Source organism: Podarcis bocagei (genome assembly GCF_964188305.1).
Source record: "Podarcis bocagei genome assembly, chromosome: 4".
Classification (NCBI taxonomy): Eukaryota; Metazoa; Chordata; class Lepidosauria; order Squamata; family Lacertidae; genus Podarcis; species Podarcis bocagei.
The window spans coordinates 64,886,431-64,906,047 of NC_138128.1; the positions used below are offsets into that span (position 1 = coordinate 64,886,431).

At 42.8% G+C, this 19,617-nt stretch overlaps 1 protein-coding gene across 9 annotated transcripts in view; it reads left to right on the top strand.

Moving 5' to 3' along the window:
- The first annotated feature begins 1,352 nt into the window (after positions 1-1,352).
- KNDC1 (kinase non-catalytic C-lobe domain containing 1) overlaps positions 1,353-19,617 on the top strand; it is an 80,443-nt gene continuing 62,178 nt past the window's right edge. For 7 of the 9 annotated variants that reach the window (XR_014006960.1, XM_081189442.1, XM_081189444.1 and 4 more), the window contains exons 1-3: positions 1,353-2,497; positions 4,761-4,959; positions 11,963-12,021. Coding sequence is in view for 7 of the 9 variants with exons in the window: in XM_081189442.1 (XP_081045568.1) it covers positions 2,411-2,497; positions 4,761-4,959; positions 11,963-12,021 (345 nt within the window). In the remaining 2 variants the exon portion in view is untranslated. Of the gene's footprint in view, positions 2,498-4,760; positions 4,960-11,962; positions 12,022-19,617 lie in introns of those variants that run through there. The other 2 variants (XM_081189448.1, XM_081189445.1) reach the window with 2 other exon arrangements.

Consider the following 19,617-nt stretch of genomic DNA (forward strand, 5'->3'; position numbering starts at 1 on the left):
TTTACATCACACACGTGTAACAGTCTGGGAATGAATGAGTCAGCACACAACACACCCACTCCGCCACCAGCTTCTGTGGCTTGTTTTTGAACTGTTGATGACATGCTGTATTCTGTTTTCTGCTTTGTTCTTTTAAGCATTCTCTTGTAGCTTTTAAATCAACCAAGGACAGGCTGCTGTGGCATAAATGAACGAAGCTTACAACACTATTAAGAGCCTTCAACAGCGTGCCAGTATTAGAGAGGATGGGGCTCAGGAAGTGTCGCTTGAAATGAGAACTGGGCCATTACCTTATTTCATCTACTGACAATCCTAACTGGTCTTGTCTGCTCAGAAGTAAGTCATGCTGTGAGCCCCAGGTAAATGCATCAGATTGCAGCAAAAGGCTAGGAGTGAGTGCCGTTGAATGGCATTGTAGAAACATGCACATACTCTTCCATACACTGGAATCCTATGCACACTTCCCATTTGCATAGACTCACATTGGACTGAACCGTCAGAATAATATTATTCTAGTCACTATGCAGATACCAGAACAACAACAAAAATGTGTTTACTTTTTAGTGTCCTGATTTCGCCACAGTGGCCCAATAGCCCTTTAGAAGTTTAACTCTTTTTTAGTGTGGAGTGACTTTCTTTTCTTTTCTTTTCTTTTCTTTTCTTTTTTGAAGGGGGTCTACTTCTTGTGCATCTGGTGAAGTTTGGTTTGAAGTCTAAGAAAGCTCAGCATGGTTGGCCCAAGACATGTTGCTGCTGAAACGACATTTTGGCATCTGATTTGACAAATCCAGCAAATAGGTCTGTCCCTCCCAAGCAATGAAAATTGTTGTTGGTTGGTTACATACCACTCCAATCTCCAAAAGCAATGCAAGATTCCAGGGGCATCCCTAGCCATTGATGAGGTTGGCTCTGCCAAGGGCACAGAAACTGATGTTGCTTGGCTTCCCTCCTGCTGCTGCTTTTACATTTAAGAATGCAGTGGTGCCTCTAGTTACGAACTTAATTCATTCCAGCGGTCCATTCTTAACCTGAAACTGTTCTTAACTAGAGGCGTGCTTTCACTAATGGGGCCTCTTGCTGCTGCTGTGCCACTGGCACACGATTTCCGTTCTCATCCTGGGGCAAAGTTCTCAACTCAAGGTAACTCTTCCAGGTTAGCAGAGTTTGTAACCTGAAGTGTTTGTAACTTGAGGTACCACTGCAGAACTTCCCTTGCAGGCTGCAGCCAGATCTTTTACAGAAAGCAGGCCTCACTACAATGTTGCAACTTGCCTATTAACGCCTTATACCTTAGGGTACATATTTGTATCAGACTTCATACTGAAATAAAACAGGCGAGCAAGAAGCCCAGAACTTTATTTTAATGCCCTGAAGGATGACTGGGAAAATATTAGCTGGAGTCTGACATTCATTCATTTATTGGGTTAAGGATGGGGGATCTCCCCCACAAAAAACTTAAGACAAATAAACCCCACATAGATACATTGAAACCAAGAGAAAAGATAAATTTAATAACAATTACCCTTTCCTGACACCTGAATTGGCTCCCGAAGCTGCAGCCTCCCTCTGCCTAAGAGCAAGACCAGACTTGTATGGACATAATTCAGTCCTTATCAGTGCAGCTGTAGGCAATTTTATCCAAAAGCTAAACCCCCTTGAGATCAACGGAGCGCAATCCCATGCATGCCTACTTAAGCACGCGCTTCTCTGTTTCTAAGGACTTAATAGCCAGGTATAGGATTGCAGCTTCACTTCCTAGTACGTATATTTAGGACTGGAGCCCAAACTGCCTCAGATAACAGGGTGATCGTATAAGACCTTAATCCCTAGTATTCTACAGATTTTGGACTCCAACCTAGGTTGCCTCAAATAGCCTTCGTCTCTAGCGCATGTATCTAGGATTGTAGCTCAAGTACAGCGCCTTCTGAGCTTTAGAAAGTGGGCTGCGTTCCACGTGGCGTTCCCTCTCCTTTAAAAACAAAACACTCCCTTCCCCGTCCAGTTCTTCGTTTCCTCCTTTCGTTCCAAATCGATCCCAAGGGAGGGCGGGCGGGTGTGTGTTTCTCTCCGGCCGGAGAGAGGCGGGGCGTCGCCTGGTGGGCGAAGGCGAGGCGCGAAGCAGCGTCTGTTGCCCTGGGCGCTCGTCTCCTCCGCCGGCTCTCTCGTCGGACAGGACGGGGAGGCGGCGGCTCCGAGCTGCAAACTCGGCGTGGCTGAGAAGGTGGCGGGAAGGCGCGACACAGACGCGCACAGAAAAAAGTTCGAGCAGAGCCACAGGGCAGCCCTTCTCCATGGAAGCCTCGCGGTCCGGACCTGACTTCGGGGCGCGCTGCGCCAGGAGCGACGAAGCTCTGGTCCTTTTTTAGACTGGCCTCTCCTCGGGCGGAGAGGCGTCTGCGCGCAAGCAGCCATGGGCGACTTTGCCGAGGAGCAGCAGCAGGCGGAGGACGAGGCGGGCTGCGACTTCGAGCCTTTGCCTGCGCTCTCGGAGGACGAGGTGAGCGTGGCCCGAGGCGAGGACAGAGCAGCCCGGGCGCCGCGCGCAAACTTGCCCTGGACGGTCGCCTCCACCCTGCGCGCCTTCCAGCTCCAGCTTCCCTCCCCGCTCGGCTGCTTTCTGTGTGTGGCGCTTGTCTCGGGGCGGAGGGTGGAATCGCCCCTGCTAGGCCACTCCGGGGATAATGGGCGCTGGTTGACCTGCGGTTGTTGCCCTCCCGTGTTGTGGGAATGTAACCTAGGTACCGCATTTCCATGGCCTGACAACCGTTGGCCGCTATTAACCTTTCGGGGAATAGGCAGCAGCAGCAGCAACTGGTCAAAATTGCTCCATAAAGGCGACTGGCTGAGCCCAGTCCACTTTTCAGTGAAAACTACCCCACATGCCTTTTAGAAAACAAAAGCACAAAAAAGTGAACCTTGGTACAGTCAGTTGCAAAGGAGATCTATTAAACAAGTTTTTTAAAGTAGGTAAAGAGAGGCTGCAGTCCTAACATGCTTGGTTTTTTTAAAAAGCCTCATTGAAATCAATGGTTGCTAAGTAAACACAGAGATTGAATCAAGCGGGTTTAATCCCTTAATGTACGTAGAGAGGTTGCAGTCCTAGCAAATCTTGTTCTGAAAAAGCCTCGTTGAAATCCCTGGCTGCTTCATAAAGGTAGAGGATGACTTGTGACCTCTAAGCAAAGGGGGCTGAATCCCATAAAGTCAGCTGCCCCTTTGATCCCATTGATTTTAGTGGGAGAAATAAGCAGAAACTTAACTCTCACAGAAGTCAGCGGGTCTTACACTGATGGAGTGTGCCCAAGTTTAGGGTCAGTTTGAAACATTGGTATCTTTCCAAAGTCATGGAAGATAGCTCAGCTGGTGCTGATAATGCCAAGGTTGCAGGCTTGATTCCTGTATGGGACAGCTGTGTTTTCCTCCATTGCAGGAGGTTGGTATAGATGATCATCAGGGTCCCTTCCAACTCTCTGATTCTAAGCCTAATTTCACTTTTTAAACTGTGCTGAATTACCTTCTGTGTATGTTACCAGTCTATATTAATACAAAGGCATGTGCTTTGAGAAACTGAATTTTAGATACTTCAGTAAAGTGCCAGTATTATTACTTTCCATAAAAGGCCTTTAGTGCAACAAGATGTGTTCATCAAACTCTAGACATGTGCCAAAAAAAAGCACATAGGAATGTAAATGTGGTCTTCCACTTGTACTGGAAGTAGGTGGGTTTTCATTCAGATCAAGGCATTCTTTGGTTTATCGTTTGCTCATTAGTAAAAGATTTTGCTTTAATGAAGCAGAGAAGAGTTAGGGCAGTATCCAAGGCCAGTATATTAAGCTAAGTATTTACCCAGAAATGTCAAAAGGCAACTTTGAAAAATGAATGTCAGTGTGAGAATTTTTTTTTTTTTTTAAAAAAAAACATGCATTCATTTTTTTGGGGGAAATCAAGTGATAAACCTGTTTGTTAGCTTGCTCATAAGGAAGTATTTTTTGTAGTTGACAAAGTACATGCAATGTCACAAACAGCTACTTTGGAACTGCTTACATTGAGAAGTAAAATACTGTAACCGTTGTGAGCACCAATCAAGTTAATACTGGATATTAACATAAAGTAGGTGTTGTTGTTTAGTCATTTAGTCGTGTCCGTCTCTTCGTGACCCCATGGACCTCACCCCAGGTGAGGTGATAGTAGCAATATTTACCTCCCCCTCCCCATGAACCTTTGGACATATAGGAAAGGTTTAATATTTTTTATAAATGTGTCTCATTTTCTTTTAGCATCATAGATGAGTAAATAAATACACACATCTCTCATCTTGGATTATTGTTAATTCCATGCATTTTTCATTAGTAACAAGCTATTTGGAGGAAGGGAAGGAGATGGAATTATTTCATTTTTCCTGTGCTGCTCATTCATAGCTGTGCCCCACAAGCCCTGTGCTGTGTCATTGACAATCACCTTAGCAACTGTTCCAGATGAAACACATTTTGGAATCTGTAGACAGCTTCAACTAGAGAAAAAGAGCACCACAGACAGTAGGGGGGAGAATTAAGAAGAACAGGAGAGGAATGGAACAACTGGAAGTCACCATAAAAGTGCACTGTGTGAAAGAGACATGCGTCTTTTAGATCTTTTGTCCTAGAAAGCCTTAAACTTGCTGGAAACATGTTGGGTTTGTGTATTATAGATTATATTTGACACAATTGGCTACAAGTAATGTAAAAAAATATGGAGTAATTTATGAATTCATGTCTTGGCAGGAGAACGTGTCTCTTGCTGATGTATTGTCACTGCGGGATAGCTGTCTCACTGAGGAAGATGTCTGGGCTGTTTGCTTGGAGTGTAGCCAGTCTCTGAAGAGCATTGCCCATTCTGCAATCTTTCAGACACTTTGCATTACTCCTGACACTTTGGCTTTTAACACCAATGGCAATGTATGCTTCATGGAGCAGATCAGTGGTAAGTATTTATGCTCCTAGGCAATTCGTTGCAAAGTGCAAAAACTCACGCTGAGAGGATGTAGTGAAACATTATATTCTCTCCATCAGACTTGTACATGGATTTTAATTAGATTGGAAACTGTAATTTCTTAATGCAAGGATGAGTGTCAGCCCACGTAAAGCTAAATTAGGATATATCAACTAATACTGTATGTTCATTTAGTTGTTACAGTGTCGAACAAAGGTTTCCAATTCAAATTTTAATAAGCTTTTAGATTTGATTCACTGGGCTAATCAATATCTTCCAAAGGATCTACATGATGATTGCTGCCATACACTTGTCTGAATGTGCTTTAAATCTAAAGAGAGTCTTACAACTAGGAGAGGATGTGAGGAACTGAGGAGGAGATGCCCTAGTAAAAACTGATGTATCTGGCATTGGCAAAAAAACTTTTTAACAAACAATAGGTTACAGCCTTATGCAACTTACTGTCCCTCCAGTGAATTGGTCTCATACTTGTTGGAAATAATGATGGCTAAGAATTAAATTCCAAACTATCTCCATATTCCATTAATCTGTATGCTGAACTACTATTGGCTAAGATGATCAGAGTAATGTTGCCTTGCCTCAGTATTTCCAAACATTGTGAAGAAGAAGCCTGGAGGTAAACAAGAAGGCTGGATGCAAAGCTGGGTAACATTTAATCCCTCCGATGTGGCAAGAGGAAACCTATGAGGAAGTGGAGGTGATGGGGAAACATGGTTCTCCAGTATGTGAGAGGAATTGGGAATGTTCTGTTAATATAATTGTGTCCTGAAATGCTCATCCAGCCAGCAACAGAGAGTATACTCTGTTTTGGAGGTGAGGACTCTTTGCAAATATGGAGAGATGGGGTTAAAAATGAATGTGATGTGGGGAGCTGCCTGTAAGCAACTGGAGGAAGGATGGATCTCTGGAACCTGTCTGCTTGGAACTGAGGAAGAGAAGGCACATCAGAGCCAGCTTCTACTCTTCTGAGGCCTTGTGCAGATGGGCAAGTCAGAAGTAGAGTTGAGGGCTCCACCACAGATGCAAGATGTATTGCCTTTTATTCTGGGTAACTATGCTGGCCTTGAAATTCACTACCTGCCTTGGGCAAGTAACAGTAATTTCTAAGAAAGTAGCTTTCTCAGGTTATGTGACACAAGATAAATGGGGCATATAACTTTGCTTATGTACTGGTAAATTTTTCATACTGTCCGTCAAGCTGTACTATATTAGCTCATTGGTTTTAGTTTCATGTCTTGTATTTTTTCAAGCACCTTTAAATTGGGTCTAGCAGCTTGCAATACAAGATTTAATGGCTTCAGCATGGATTTATTATCTGTCTAGCAGCATCTCAAAACTCATTGTAGTAAATATGTAGTGGGGGCAACTATGTCTACTCTGTCATCAGAGGTGTTCTCTAAATGTTTTTGGGACTCCTGACAAACAAGGTTGCAATCCTGGCACTGGTTACTTGGGAGTAAGCCCTAATGAATTCAGTGGGACCTACTTCTGAGTAGACTTGGTTAGGATTGCAGGTGAGGAACCTATGCTGTCTTGATATTGTTGGCAAGCAACTTCTATTATCCCTAACCATTGGCTATATTGACTGAAGCTGATAGGCGTTGGAATCCCAACAATGTTGGAAGGACCACAATTCCTATAGGACGGAGATATAACCTCTCTCACTGATGTGCCATTTTATATATGAGGATGTCTGAGATGGGTGGGTAGGAGGAAGAGGTAGCATCCTTACTCAGCATAAAATAGCATAAAATAGTGCAGGGAGATGGTGTTGGTTGTTGGTTTAGTCTTATCTAGAGTTTCCACATCTGGGACAAGTGTGAGAAATGTAGTATGGACTTGTCCCATTTTTGCTCCCCCCCCCCTGCAAAGTCAAGACCTCCTCCTATCACATTTGTTTTTCTTATTTGTCTAGGTACAACTTCCTCACTAATTCTAAGACTGCTGTATAAATATCCTGGAGACCCTGAACTAAGACATCAGTCTTGTTTTTCCTCTTTGCCCTTTCTTGGACTTTGCATTTGATGAAAAGCTTAGCGTGGAGAGGATTTCAGATTGCCATTTCTGATTTGTCAGAACTTGTTGTTGTTGTTGTTTAGTCATTTAGTCGTGTCCGACTCTTCGTGACCCCATGGACCAGAGCACGCCAGGCACTTCTGTCTTCCACTGTCTCCCGCAGTTTGGTCAGACTCATGTTTGTAGCTTCGAGAACACTGTCCAACCATCTCGTCCTCTGTCGTCCCCTTCTCCTTGTGCCCTCCATCTTTCCCAACATCAGGGTCTTTTCCAGGGAGTCTTCTCTTCTCATGAGGTGGCCAAAGTATTGGAGCCTCAGCTTCACGATCTGTCCTTCCAGTGAGCACTCAGGGCTAATTTCCTTAAGAATGGATGCGTTTGATCTTCTTGCAGTCCATGGGACTCTCAAGAGTCTCCTCCAGCACCATAATTCAAAAGCATCCATTCTTCGGCGATCAGCCTTCTTTATGGTCCAGCTCTCACTTCTATACATCACTACTGGGAAAACCATGGCTTTAACTATACGGACCTTTGTTGGCAAGGTGATGGCTCTGCTTTTTAAGATGCTGTCTAGGTTTGTCATCACATTTCTCCCAAGGAGCAGGCGTCTTTTAATTTTGTGACTGCTGTCACCATCTGCAGTGATCATGGAGCCCAAGAAAGTAAAATCTCTCACTGCCTCCATTTCTTCCCCTTCTATTTGCCAGGAGGTGATGGGCTCAGTGGCCATGATCTTCGTTTTTTTTGATGTTGAGCTTCAGACCATATTTTGTGCTCTCCTCTTTCACCCTCATTAAAAGGTTATTTAATTCCTCCTCACTTTCTGCCATCAAGGTTATGTCATCTGCATATCTGAGGTTGTTGATATTTCTTCTGGCGATCTTAATTCCGGCTTTGGATTCATCCAGCCCAGCCTTTCGCATGATGAATTCTGCATATAAGTTAAATAAGCAGGGAGACAATATACAGCCTTGCCGTACCCCTTTCCCAATTTTGAACCAATCAGTTGTTCCATATCCAGTTCTAACTGTAGCTTCTTGTCCCACATAGAGATTTTTCAGGAGACAGATGAGGTGATCAGGCACTCCCATTTCTTTAAGAACTTGCCATAGTTTGCTGTGGTCAACACAGTCAAAGGCTTTTGCATAGTTAATGAAGCAAAAGTAGATGTCTTTCTGGAACTCTCCAGCTTTCTCCATAATCCAGCGCATGTATGCAATTTGGTCTCTGGTTCCTCTGCCTCTTCTAAATCCAGCTTGCTCTTCTGGGAGTTCTCGGTCCATATACTGCTTGAGCCTTCCTTGTAGAATTTTAAGCATAACCTTGCTAGCGTGTGAAATGAGTGCAATTGTGTAGTAGTTGGAGCATTCTTTGCCACTGCCCTTCTTTGGGATTGGGATGTAGACTGATCTTCTCCAATCCTCTGGCCACTGCTGAGTTTTCCAAACTTGCTGGCATATTGAGTGTAGCACCTTAACAGCAACATCGTTTAAAATTTTAAGTAGTTCAGCTGGAATACCATCACTTCCACTGGCCTTGTTATTTGCAGTGCTTTCTAAGGCCCATTTGACTTCATTCTCCAGGATGTCTGGCTCAAGGTCAGCAACCACACTACCTGGGGTGTACGAGCCATCCATATCTTTCTGGTATAATTCCTCTGTGTATTCTTGCCACCTCTTCTTGATGTCTTTTGCTTCTGTTAGCTCCTTACCACTTTTGTACTTTATTATGGTAATTTTTGTACGAAATGTCCCTTTCATATCTCCAATTTTCTTGAACAGATCTCTGATTCTTCCCATTCTGTTGTTTTCCTCTATTTCTTTGCATTGCTCGTTTGAGAAGGCCTTCTTGTCTCTCCTTGCTATTTTTTGGAAATCTGCATTCAATTTCCTGTATCTTTCACTATCTCCCTCACATTTTGCTTGCCTTCTCTCCTCCGCTATTTGTAAGGCCTCGTTGGACAGCCACTTTGCTTTCTTGCATTTCCTTTTCATTGGGATGGTTTTCGTTGCTGCCTCCTGTATGTTGCGAGCCCCCATCCATAGTTCTTCAGGCACTCTGTCCACCAAATCTAAATCCTTAAACCTGTTCCTCACTTCCACTGTGTATTCATAAGGGATTTGACTTAGATTGTATTTTGCCGGCCCAGTGGTTTTTCCTACTTTCTTCAGTTTAAGCTTGAATTTTGCTATAAGAAGCTGATGATCTGAGCCACAGTCCGCTCCAGGTCTTGTTTTTGCTGACTGTATAGAGCTTCTCCATCTTTGGCTGCAGAGAATATAATCAATCTGATTTTGATGCTGCCCATCTGGTGATGTCCATGTGTAGAGTCGTCTCTTGTGTTGTTGGAAAAGAATGTTTGTGATGACCAGCTTGTTCTCTTGGCAGAACTCTATTAGCCTTTGCCCTGCTTCGTTTTGAACTCCAAGGCCAAACTTGCCAGTTGTTCCTTTTATCTCTTGACTCCCTACTTTAGCATTCCAATCCCCTATAATGAGAAGAACATCCTTCTTTGGTGTCAATTCTATGAGGTGTTGTAAGTCTTCATAGAATTGGTCAATTTCAGTTTCTTCAGCACCAGTGGTTGGTGCATAAACTTGGATTACTGTGATGTTAAAAGGTCTGCCTTGGATTCGTATCGAGATCATTCTATCATTTTTGAGATTGCATCCCAATACAGCTTTTGCCACTCTTTTGTTGACTATGAGGGCCACTCCATTTCTTTTACGGGATTCTTGCCCACAGTAGTAGATATGATGGTCATCATATGTAGTAGATATGATGTCAGAACTTAGACATGCCTAAATATGGTCATTGAAACAGCTGTCCAGCACCTTTACATTCTAAGGGGCCTTGCTTGCATACAACCAGAATTCTGTTTTGAAATTTCTTGTAATGTGAAAGGTTGACTGTCTTAGACTTTTTGATAGTTGTTGGTAGGAACTGAAGCTAAACAAATTGAACTGATTTACTCAGTGCTGAAGCCTTTGAGATCTTCAGCAAGCTTGTTACTACCTATTTGTTCTCTGCTTTCTCTCTTTCTTAAAAAATATTAATTTATTTAACAACCATGTCAGAATTTCAAAATCTCCAGTTCTCTTCTCAAGTTCATTGATGATGTCTTTCTAGATTGCATTTAACTGTGATGTAATTGTTGAAATGACAAGAGAACAGAATTTGTGGATAGCATTGCACGGATGGTGTCCTCTCTCCAATGATTCAGTAGCCTCAATTGAGTGATTTGTTAAAGCATGAATTGAGCAAGTCTGAAATCCTCAAGCACTGCTCCTTGGATGTTTTTGTTTAAAAGGAGATGTCTCTGTCTTGATTTGTCCATTTCACCCTAAATTTAACTTGCAGATAACAAAGTGCTCTAGTGTTGAACTTGCTACTGTTCCTAGGTGCAATATTCACCCATTTCTGTTTTGCACCTAGAAATATTTCATTCATTTTGTTTGTATGGTTCTTTTCCACACACAAAAATCATGCTCAAAGCGGCTTGCAACAAAGAAACACATGCATTTCAAACAAACACTACAAAAACAATTTCATGATAACGTAGAAAAGCAGTATCAGTAGCAATTTCGGAACATAGCGAAACAAAAATAATAGCGTACTAACATAGCAAAACAACAGCAAAAGTAGTAATTTACCAAACAGCCACATTCTAGTACTATAAATATGAAAAGATTACTTAAGCAACATGTAACATCCAATAATAAAAATAACAAGGCAGTTTCACAGATTCATCACACTCCTAAAAACACCCCTCCCATGATGTTGCTCTCAGCCCCTCTCCTGCAGCAGCAGCTTATAAGGCTTCCAAGGGCAAAGAGGGGGTAGCTGGAAACACTCCTCCCATGATATTGCTCACCACCTACCCACCTGCTGTGTATTTACCCTTAGCAACTGAGACTGTTAAGTTCTTTTTCAAACCTGCTTGCAGCCTTAGTTCCTTCTGTCCGCTGTTGTCATTATCATCATCATCATTATCTCTGGAAATTGAAGATTTATGTGGCATAAGTGGAGACTAAGGCTATGTCACTAGGTGAACACTTGGATCCTCTTTCACTATAATTTTCCCCAAATTATGAATGGGTGGGGGGGAAATATCTTCCTATGCAGTTAAGAGTATTCATGAAAATTGCCTCCATACTTTTGATCAGACTCTTTTTCCTAAATGAGTCCCACCCTGGTTGATAGAGCTCCAATTTTAAGCGTAGATACTGCTTTGCTCGTATTGTGTTATCAAACAAACCCAACAGAGTAATTGTATACTTTGGACCATACTTTGTTTCTGAGGTTGTGCTGGTGGGCGACTAGGATCAGACCATGAACTAGTGTGGTACCTTAGGTGTGCCACTTCTGTGCTGGGGAGATAATTCACTATGGAGATACTAATAAATTAACTGGAAGATCCTGTGTCTGTCTTTATGCAAGGTCTCTCTGACCCTGTAAGACAGAATGTGCTAGAAATATCTTCCAGAAGAGCCCAGAGTCAGCATCTTAAGATCTGGAGTCTGTAAGAATCTATCAGTCTGTCAGCCTTCTTCTTCATCCTTGAAATGGATTGATGGCTTTTAACCTTCAAGATAGCTGCACATGACAAGGATTAAATAGTTTGCAGTTTGTTTTTTCCCATTAGGGACATGCGATGATAAGGTATGTCTTTATCACTCTTATTTGGGATATTAGTAATTCCCTAAATAGAATTACTAGTGAGTTATACAGAACACCTTTACAATGCCATTTTTAGAGAGGAAATATTAGGAAGTAATTGTATCTGTTTTGTGTGATTTTTTTTGGCAATGCATATTGCTGCATTTATATAATTCAGTAGTCAAAAGCTGTTGAATCTACTCTATAGATACTGGAAGGATTTTTAAAATTTTGTTCTTGAAACATTCTGCTTGAATGTATTCTATTTTAACTTCTTACTCCCTGCTTCTTTTTAAAGATGACCCAGAAGGTACCTTTGTGCCACCAGAGATTGATGAAACTGGTAACACATTTGAGGTAAGTAATGAAGTTTCCATGTAACAACCTTGTGCTTCTATAACCACAAAGAGTTTCATAAAATTTTGAATTTTTGATTATTCCCCAAAATGAATGTCTATATGTTCCCCCCTCCCTTGATTTTGGCCCCCACATATTTTAATACAGTGGTACCTCGGGTTACATACGCTTCAGGTTACATATGCTTCAGGTTACAGACTCCGCTAACCCAGAAATAGTACCTCGGGTTAAGAACTTTGCTTCAGGATGAGAACAAAAATTGTGATCCGGAGGCACGGCAGCAGCGGGAGGCCCCATTAGCTAAAGTGGTGCTTCAGATTAAGAACAGTTTCAGGTTAAAAACGGACCTCCGGAATGAATTAAGTACTTAACCCGAGGTACCACTGTATGGATCACGTACAGATTTTTTTTGTTGTACTAACAATGACTTCCAAGAAATTAGTCCTTCATTATGTACTGAAACAAAACAAAACAAAACACTGTTTGGCAGATAAAAGTAGTGGTTTGCACTAAGCACCAGCTCTTTTAAACTCAGTTTTTTCTTAATTTGTTCAAGGGCTAATTCTGAATTTTATTTTGTTGTTGTTGTTGTTGTTGTTGTTGTTGTTGTTGTTGGAGGAGGAGGACCAGAGCACGCCAGGCACTCCTGTCTTCCACTGCCTCCCACAGTTTGGTCAAACTCATGTTCGTAGCTTCGAGAACACTGTCCAACCATCTTGTCCTCTGTCGTCCCCTTCTCCTTGTGCCCTCCATCTTTCCCAACATCAGGGTCTTTTCCAGGGAGTCTTCTCTTCTCATGAGGTGGCCAAAGTATTGGAGCCTCAGCTTCAGGATCTGTCCTTCCAGTGAGCACTCAGGGCTGATTTCCTTAAGAATGGATAGGTTTGATCTTCTTGCAGTCCATAGGACTCTCAAGAGTCTCCTCCAGCACCATAATTCAAAAACATCAATTCTTCGGCAATCAGCCTTCTTTATGGTCTAGCACTCACTTCCATACATCACTACTGGGAAAACCATAGCTTTAACTATATGGACCTTTGTTAGCAAGGTGTTGTCTCTGCTTTTTAAGATGCTGTCTAGGTTTGTCATTGCTTTTCTCCCAAGAAGCAGGCGTCTTTTAATTTTGGGTCTGAATTTTATAGCAAACTATAAAATGTACTTGGTATTTTCTATAAAAATAACTCATGATGGAATAATTAATTTAGTCTTCTGGTATAATGAACTTACCAACTGATGTCTGTAGCCTAGTAGTTCATAAATGTTCTTTATTCTTGAGCTGAATTAGTGGCGTAATTGTTTCCATTGATTCATTAGCCTCCCTGATCAGACACCCTTTAGACCAACTGCAATGTGTGAATTTTTGTTGAACATCCTGTGCAGAATATTCAATGTTTTGTTGTTTCTATTATGAATTATATTCAAATAGTCTAATTAGCAGTGTGTGAATGTGAGCTTCTATTTTTTTATAGAGCCATTGTATAGAGCTACTCAATTAAAATCCTCATAATTTTTCTCCATTTTAAAAATAATGTGTAAATGAGTCCTGGCAATTGGAATATTATATATCAGCAGGATGCAAAGCAGTATTTCACATTATTAAGTTTCTTTTAAACTATGCTTTTAGATCTTTCAATCTATAGGGCAGTTACCTGAACCTACATCAAATGTATCACTACACTTTTATTGGTAATAAAAGTGAACTTATTGGATATGTTTCAGCATTAGGTACCTGGCCACTTGTGGCTGATAGTACTGCTGTTTTATATCCTCTTTATTTTAGGTACAGTTATTCTATTCATTCGAAAGACATACCATATTTTTCCATGTATAAGACGCCCCCATGTATAAGACACTCCCTATTTTGGGGGGCTCAAATTTAAGAAAATGGGGAGAGGTGGCTCAGAGTTGTGGAGCTTTTTTTAGGGGAAAATGTCGAAAATCGCTCACCCACACGTGCTGCTCAATCCGCCTCTCATCTGTCCCCTCACCAGCAGAAGCTACCAATTGCCCGCCCAATTGCCGCAGCATTAGCCAGTCAACACCAGCCCTTGATGCAGCAACCAATAACACGCCTGATAGCTGCTAACAGCTGTGGCGGCAACCAATCAAACATCCACCCTATGCACTATCTGTTGATAAGACGACCCCCACTTTTTCGCATCATTTTTAAAGAAAAAAACCTAGTCTTAGACATGGAAAAGTATAGTATTCTTTCAGTCAGTAGACCACCTAAGAGTGATGGTCTCACCATGATATTTGACTTTTTAATAGGAGTGGGGAAGAGCTGCATTAACTAGTGTCTAACCTTCTGGATGTCCCATGTTGCTAGTATGTCAAGCCAATGCAAAAAAATGAGTGGGATTCTTCTCCCTCTCATATATAGTTCCCATTCATAGGGATTTTCCAGCCGGAATTCAGTTCTGGAACATGGGCACCATTGTCATTCAAAGAGAATAAGGCGAGTTCTGGCACCTCTTTTTCTAGAAAAATAGCAGTGCCATGGGTGTAGCCAAAGGGGAAGGGGGCAGCTGCCCCCCAGTCAATACAAATCAATACAAATCTGAGGTTCTGACCCCCTTAACAAAAGTCTATCCCTTCCAACAAAAGCCTGCCCCTCCTAACAAAATCTCTGGCTACGCCCATGAGCAGTGCCCATATACATTCATTCCTACACGTGCACCCACAATACAAACCCATATATCCCCCTCTCTCTCACAGTAATATTTGAAGAGCCTCCCATCAAAAGGCAATTAGGCTTTCAGAGCATAGGAGGCTGTTTTTAAGCTTCATTTTTATGTGAGGGAAGACTTCACAGAAGACGAGTGGTCCCCACTCCTGCCTTATAGGGTTGCTGAATCAAAGGTTCCAAAATTCAAGAAGTTTAAGTTGCACATTGTGCAATATGTTGCTTCATCTGCAAAAATGAAATGAAACAAAACAATATGGAGCGAAGCACATTACTAGTGGTTTTCCCAATATTGGAAAGTACCAGGAAAGTTCTTTTTAATATTCTCTTGATAAACTTGATACAAAGTTAAGTTCATATGTTATGCTCTCCCTTTTCAAGTAGTCTTGGGCAAATTAGTATCATTCTAAATCTGTAAAGTGGTATCATTGTGATTACTTCTTAGTGTTATTATGGTGATACAATTAAGGGTGGTTACATTAGGAAAAACACTTGCTACATAATACAGTAAGTCATAACTCAAGTCAGAATTTTGGGTCGTACACTAGGGAGGGTTGCAGCACGGACATCAAACAAAACCAACATGGCTAGTTATATGAATTCTGAGGTTTGGGGTTTTTTTTAGTTTACAGCAACAAAATACATAGTAAAATAGAAATGATGCATTTATTGAGGTTTAAGGAAGGTAAATGAACCCAGTTTTCTGCACTGAGTAGCTCGTTTTCAGCTGTAATTGTGTCCATGCCCGAAACCAATCCTTGTTCACAACAATATGCCATGGAGAACTCTGTTTGAACAGTGATTCTGGATCACAGCTGTGACTGTCCTCAGTATCACTTGAAGCTCTTGCTCTCATTTTGAAGATATCTATCCATATTCTGCAAATGAAAAACAATATTTTGATACTATACTGTACTGCACTGAAATATTTTAAGTGTTTATTTGTCCTCGAATCTTCCCACCACACTTGCCATCCTCTCCTGTCACATCAGTGTGGTGCAGGACAGCCGTTGAGAACCATGGCCTTAGACTAGGTCAGGGATATCAAACACGTTGATCGCGATCCACTGGTAGATTAGATTGCGGTCAATCGCTGGCTGCCTTTCTTTAGCATAGGTAAAATATAATCTGGCCCCTCCCCATCACTCTGCTCTCCATTGTTGCACCATCTGCAGATTGGAAGATGGAGTTTACTCAGCAAGGCTGTTTGTTTTCCCAGCGATCTGCTAGTGAGTGGCTATTCCTCTATCTCTTTTGAAGTTAGGCGTGAACTCTCCAAAATCAGGGCTTTCCCCCTCCATAAAAAAGTTCAACAACTTTGACCCCCCCAAAACCCAGGGCTGTCTAAAAAAAGCTCAACAACTTTGACCTGAATGCCAAAAAGGGGGTAGATCACTATCAGTTTTTCATTCTGTGAGTAGATCACAGTCTCTTGGGAGTTGGTCACCCCTGGACTAGGTTACTGGCTGTATTCTGAGCAACGATCATTTGCTAAACAGAGAGAGTGAGCCATTATGGTGCAAGCCACCACACTGTCATAGACAGGAGATTAAGGTAAAGGGTAAAGGGGCCCCTGACCATTAGGTTCAGTCGTGACCGACTCTGGGGTTGTGGCGCTCATCTCACTTTATTGGCCAAGGGAGCCGGCGTACAGCTTCAGGGTCATGTGGCCAGCATGACTAAGCCGGAGCGGTACCTATTTATCTACTTGCACTTTGACATGCTTTCGAACTGCTAGGTTGGCAGGAGCAAGGACTGAGCAATGGGAACTCACCCCATCATGGGGATTTGAACCGCCAACCTTCTGAGCAGCAAGTCCTAGGCTCTGTGGTTTAACCCACAGCGCCACCCACATCCCAGGAGATTGCACACACCCAATTGATTCCCCAGAACTCCTTGCCAATTCCAACATAAACAATGCCTATAGTTTGGCCATGAATCCTACTCTTGAGAGTGAATAAATCCCATCCAGGCAAACATATCCTGTCTTGATTAAACCAAGTGCCCTTTGTGCATTTACTGAGGAACTCAAGCTTGTCCCTTTCAGTCAAGACAAGATCACTATATTCAAAATAAGATCTGTCAGGTAGAGACACCCTTGTAACTTTGCTGTAGCCCTTAAGCGGGATGCCTAGCCGATATGACTCAGGATGACATGTGAGAACTCATTACCTGTGTCCTTTGTTATGTAATGGTTCTCAGATTAAGCTCAGGTCTTTGTGAAAAGCCCCTTTGAAATCCCTGCTGAGGTTTATGCAGAAGGTTATACGGAGGGCACTTGCATAGTATTCATTGGGAAGGAGCTCCAGAACAATAGTACTGCCACACTGAAAGCTCCTTGTACTCATGGAGCCAGTATCATTGTGAAGCACTGTCAAAAGTGTCACTGCTGCTATTTCTAGTGGTTGAGCAGGATTATATAGGGCAAGTGTACTAGGCTCATGTTGTTTACGGCTTTATATACAGTGGTACCCCGCAAGACGAACGCCTCGCAAGACGGAAAACCTGCTAGACGAAAGGGTTTTCCGTTTTGGAGGCGCTTCGCAAAACGAATTTCCCTATGGGCTTGCTTCGCAAGACGAAAGCCCATAGGGAAATCTCCGGGACAGCGGGGAAGCGCAGCGCTTCTTCCCCACTGTCCTCGGACCTCCTCCGAAGGCTGGCGGTGGGGCGGAAAGCCCTTCTCCCCGCGCCAGCCTTCGGAAGGCTGCTCCGAAGGCTGGCGGTGGGGCGGAAAGCCCTTCTCCCCACGCCAGCCTTCGGATGGCTGTCCTGAAGACTTGCGGTGGGAGGAGGGTTTTCCTTCCCACCGCCAACATTCAGAATGCTGTTCTGAATGTTGGCGGTGGGGAGGAAAAACCCTCCTCCCACCGCAAGCCCCGGGAAGAGAGGAGAAGCGCTGCGCCCCTTCCCCTCTGTTCCCGTACCTGTCCTGAAGGCTTGCGGTGGGGAGAAAAGCCCTTCTCCGCACCGCCAGCCTGGCAAGCGGTTTCCATAGGAACACATTAATTGATTTTCAATGCATTCCTATGGGAAACCGTGCTTCGCAAGACGAAAAACTCGCAAGAAGAAAAAACTTGCGGAACGAATTAATTTCATCTTGCGAGGCACCACTGTACCTTAAATTTGCATATTAGTAGGCAATAGAGATTGGCTGGGGGGACCTGGCCGGATGGGCGGGGTATAAATAATACAATTAGTAGTAGTAGTAGCCAGTAGAGACTAAGTAAAAATATTTTATGCTGATGATAAACTGTACCTATCAGGAGGTGTGCTGCCATGTTCTGCACTGGCTGCTGTTGCTCAAGTAGCTCCAAATGGAAATCATTGCAGTACAGTAATTCAGTCTTGAGGTTACCAATGTGTGAGCCACTGTGTGGCTATGATATTTTTGCAGCTGTCATACCAACATTTTGTAAAAAGCACCCCTGCCTGCTGAAGATACCTATTTCAGCAGCAACAGCTGGATGTAGGAATACTACCACCAGATAGCATATCTCCCAGATAGGGAAACAATTGTAGTTCTCACCTCCAAATAATACCGGGGTAGTTTAGGGGAGAAGGATTTAAGGACCTCACATTACCTCCCCCCCGCCCCCCACTTCCCACCTCCACTGCCCTTATTAGTCCCAGGAAAAGGAAGTTTCCATTGATGCCATTCATGCATTAAATGTCATTGTCCAGGAGAGGTTGTAGATCTCTGACGATGCGTTGTACTGTTTTAACTTGGGAGCTGTATGTGATGACAGCTCCCAAGTTAAAACAGTACAACGCATCGTCAGAGATCTACAACCTCTCCAGGACAATGACAGTTCTCTTTCTCAAGCTCTGGGAGGAAGACCTTTCATTGCCTACAGACAGCCACCCAATCTTAAACAACTCCTAACCCACAATAATACTACAACCAGACTTAACACAGACACTGGCACCAGAGCCTGCAATAAACCCAGATGCCAACTTTGCTGCCACATACACCCGGACAACACCATTACTGGCCCCAACAACATCACACATACCATCTCGGGACTATTTAATTGCTCATCGTCTAACATTGTGTATGCCATCAAATGCCAACAGTGTCCTTCAGCTCTCTATATTGGACAAACAGGCCAAACCTTACGCCAAAGAATAAACGGACATAAATCTGACATCAAGAATCACAGAACAGAGAAACCAGTAGGAGAACACTTCAATCTCCCAGGACATTCTATACAAGATCTCAAAGTAGCTGTTTTACTACAAAGGAATTTCAGAAATAGACTGGAAAGAGAAGCTGCTGAATTACAACTCATTACCAAACTTAAAACCATGAAAAGACCTGGGCTGAACAAAGACATTGGATTCTTATCTCACTATACATGACTAAACCATTTCTCACCTTCCCACCCCTTGCCTTTTCCTGTAAGACCTATTACAGTCGTTAAGAGTCGTCAAGAGGCTCTCTCAGCTATCTGCCTATCTCCCATTCCCACCACCCTTCTGAGTAACACCCCTCCCCACCTTCTCACTATATAGAAGGATCTGGCAACTTCTGTTTCAGTGTATCTGAAGAAGTGTGCATGCACACAAAAGCTCATACCAAGAACTAACTTAGTTGGTCTTTAAGGTGCTACTGGAAGGAATTTTTTTATTTTGACTATGGCAGACCAACACGGCTACCTATCTACATCTAATTTGGTTGTCTTATATACGGAGAGGAACATTAATATTTCATATTTCCCTCCACAGTGTATTGATCAAGGAGACAAAAGCCTTATACTGGTATTGCTTGGGAATAATAGGAAGCCAGTGTTTTGAAATCAGTCATTAAAATAGGTGCAGTTTTGAAAGGTTCAGTCTGTCATCTTGATTGAAACGGGTGAACTTTAATACAGTTTCCCATACATGTAGAAAAAGGAATATGGTGTGTC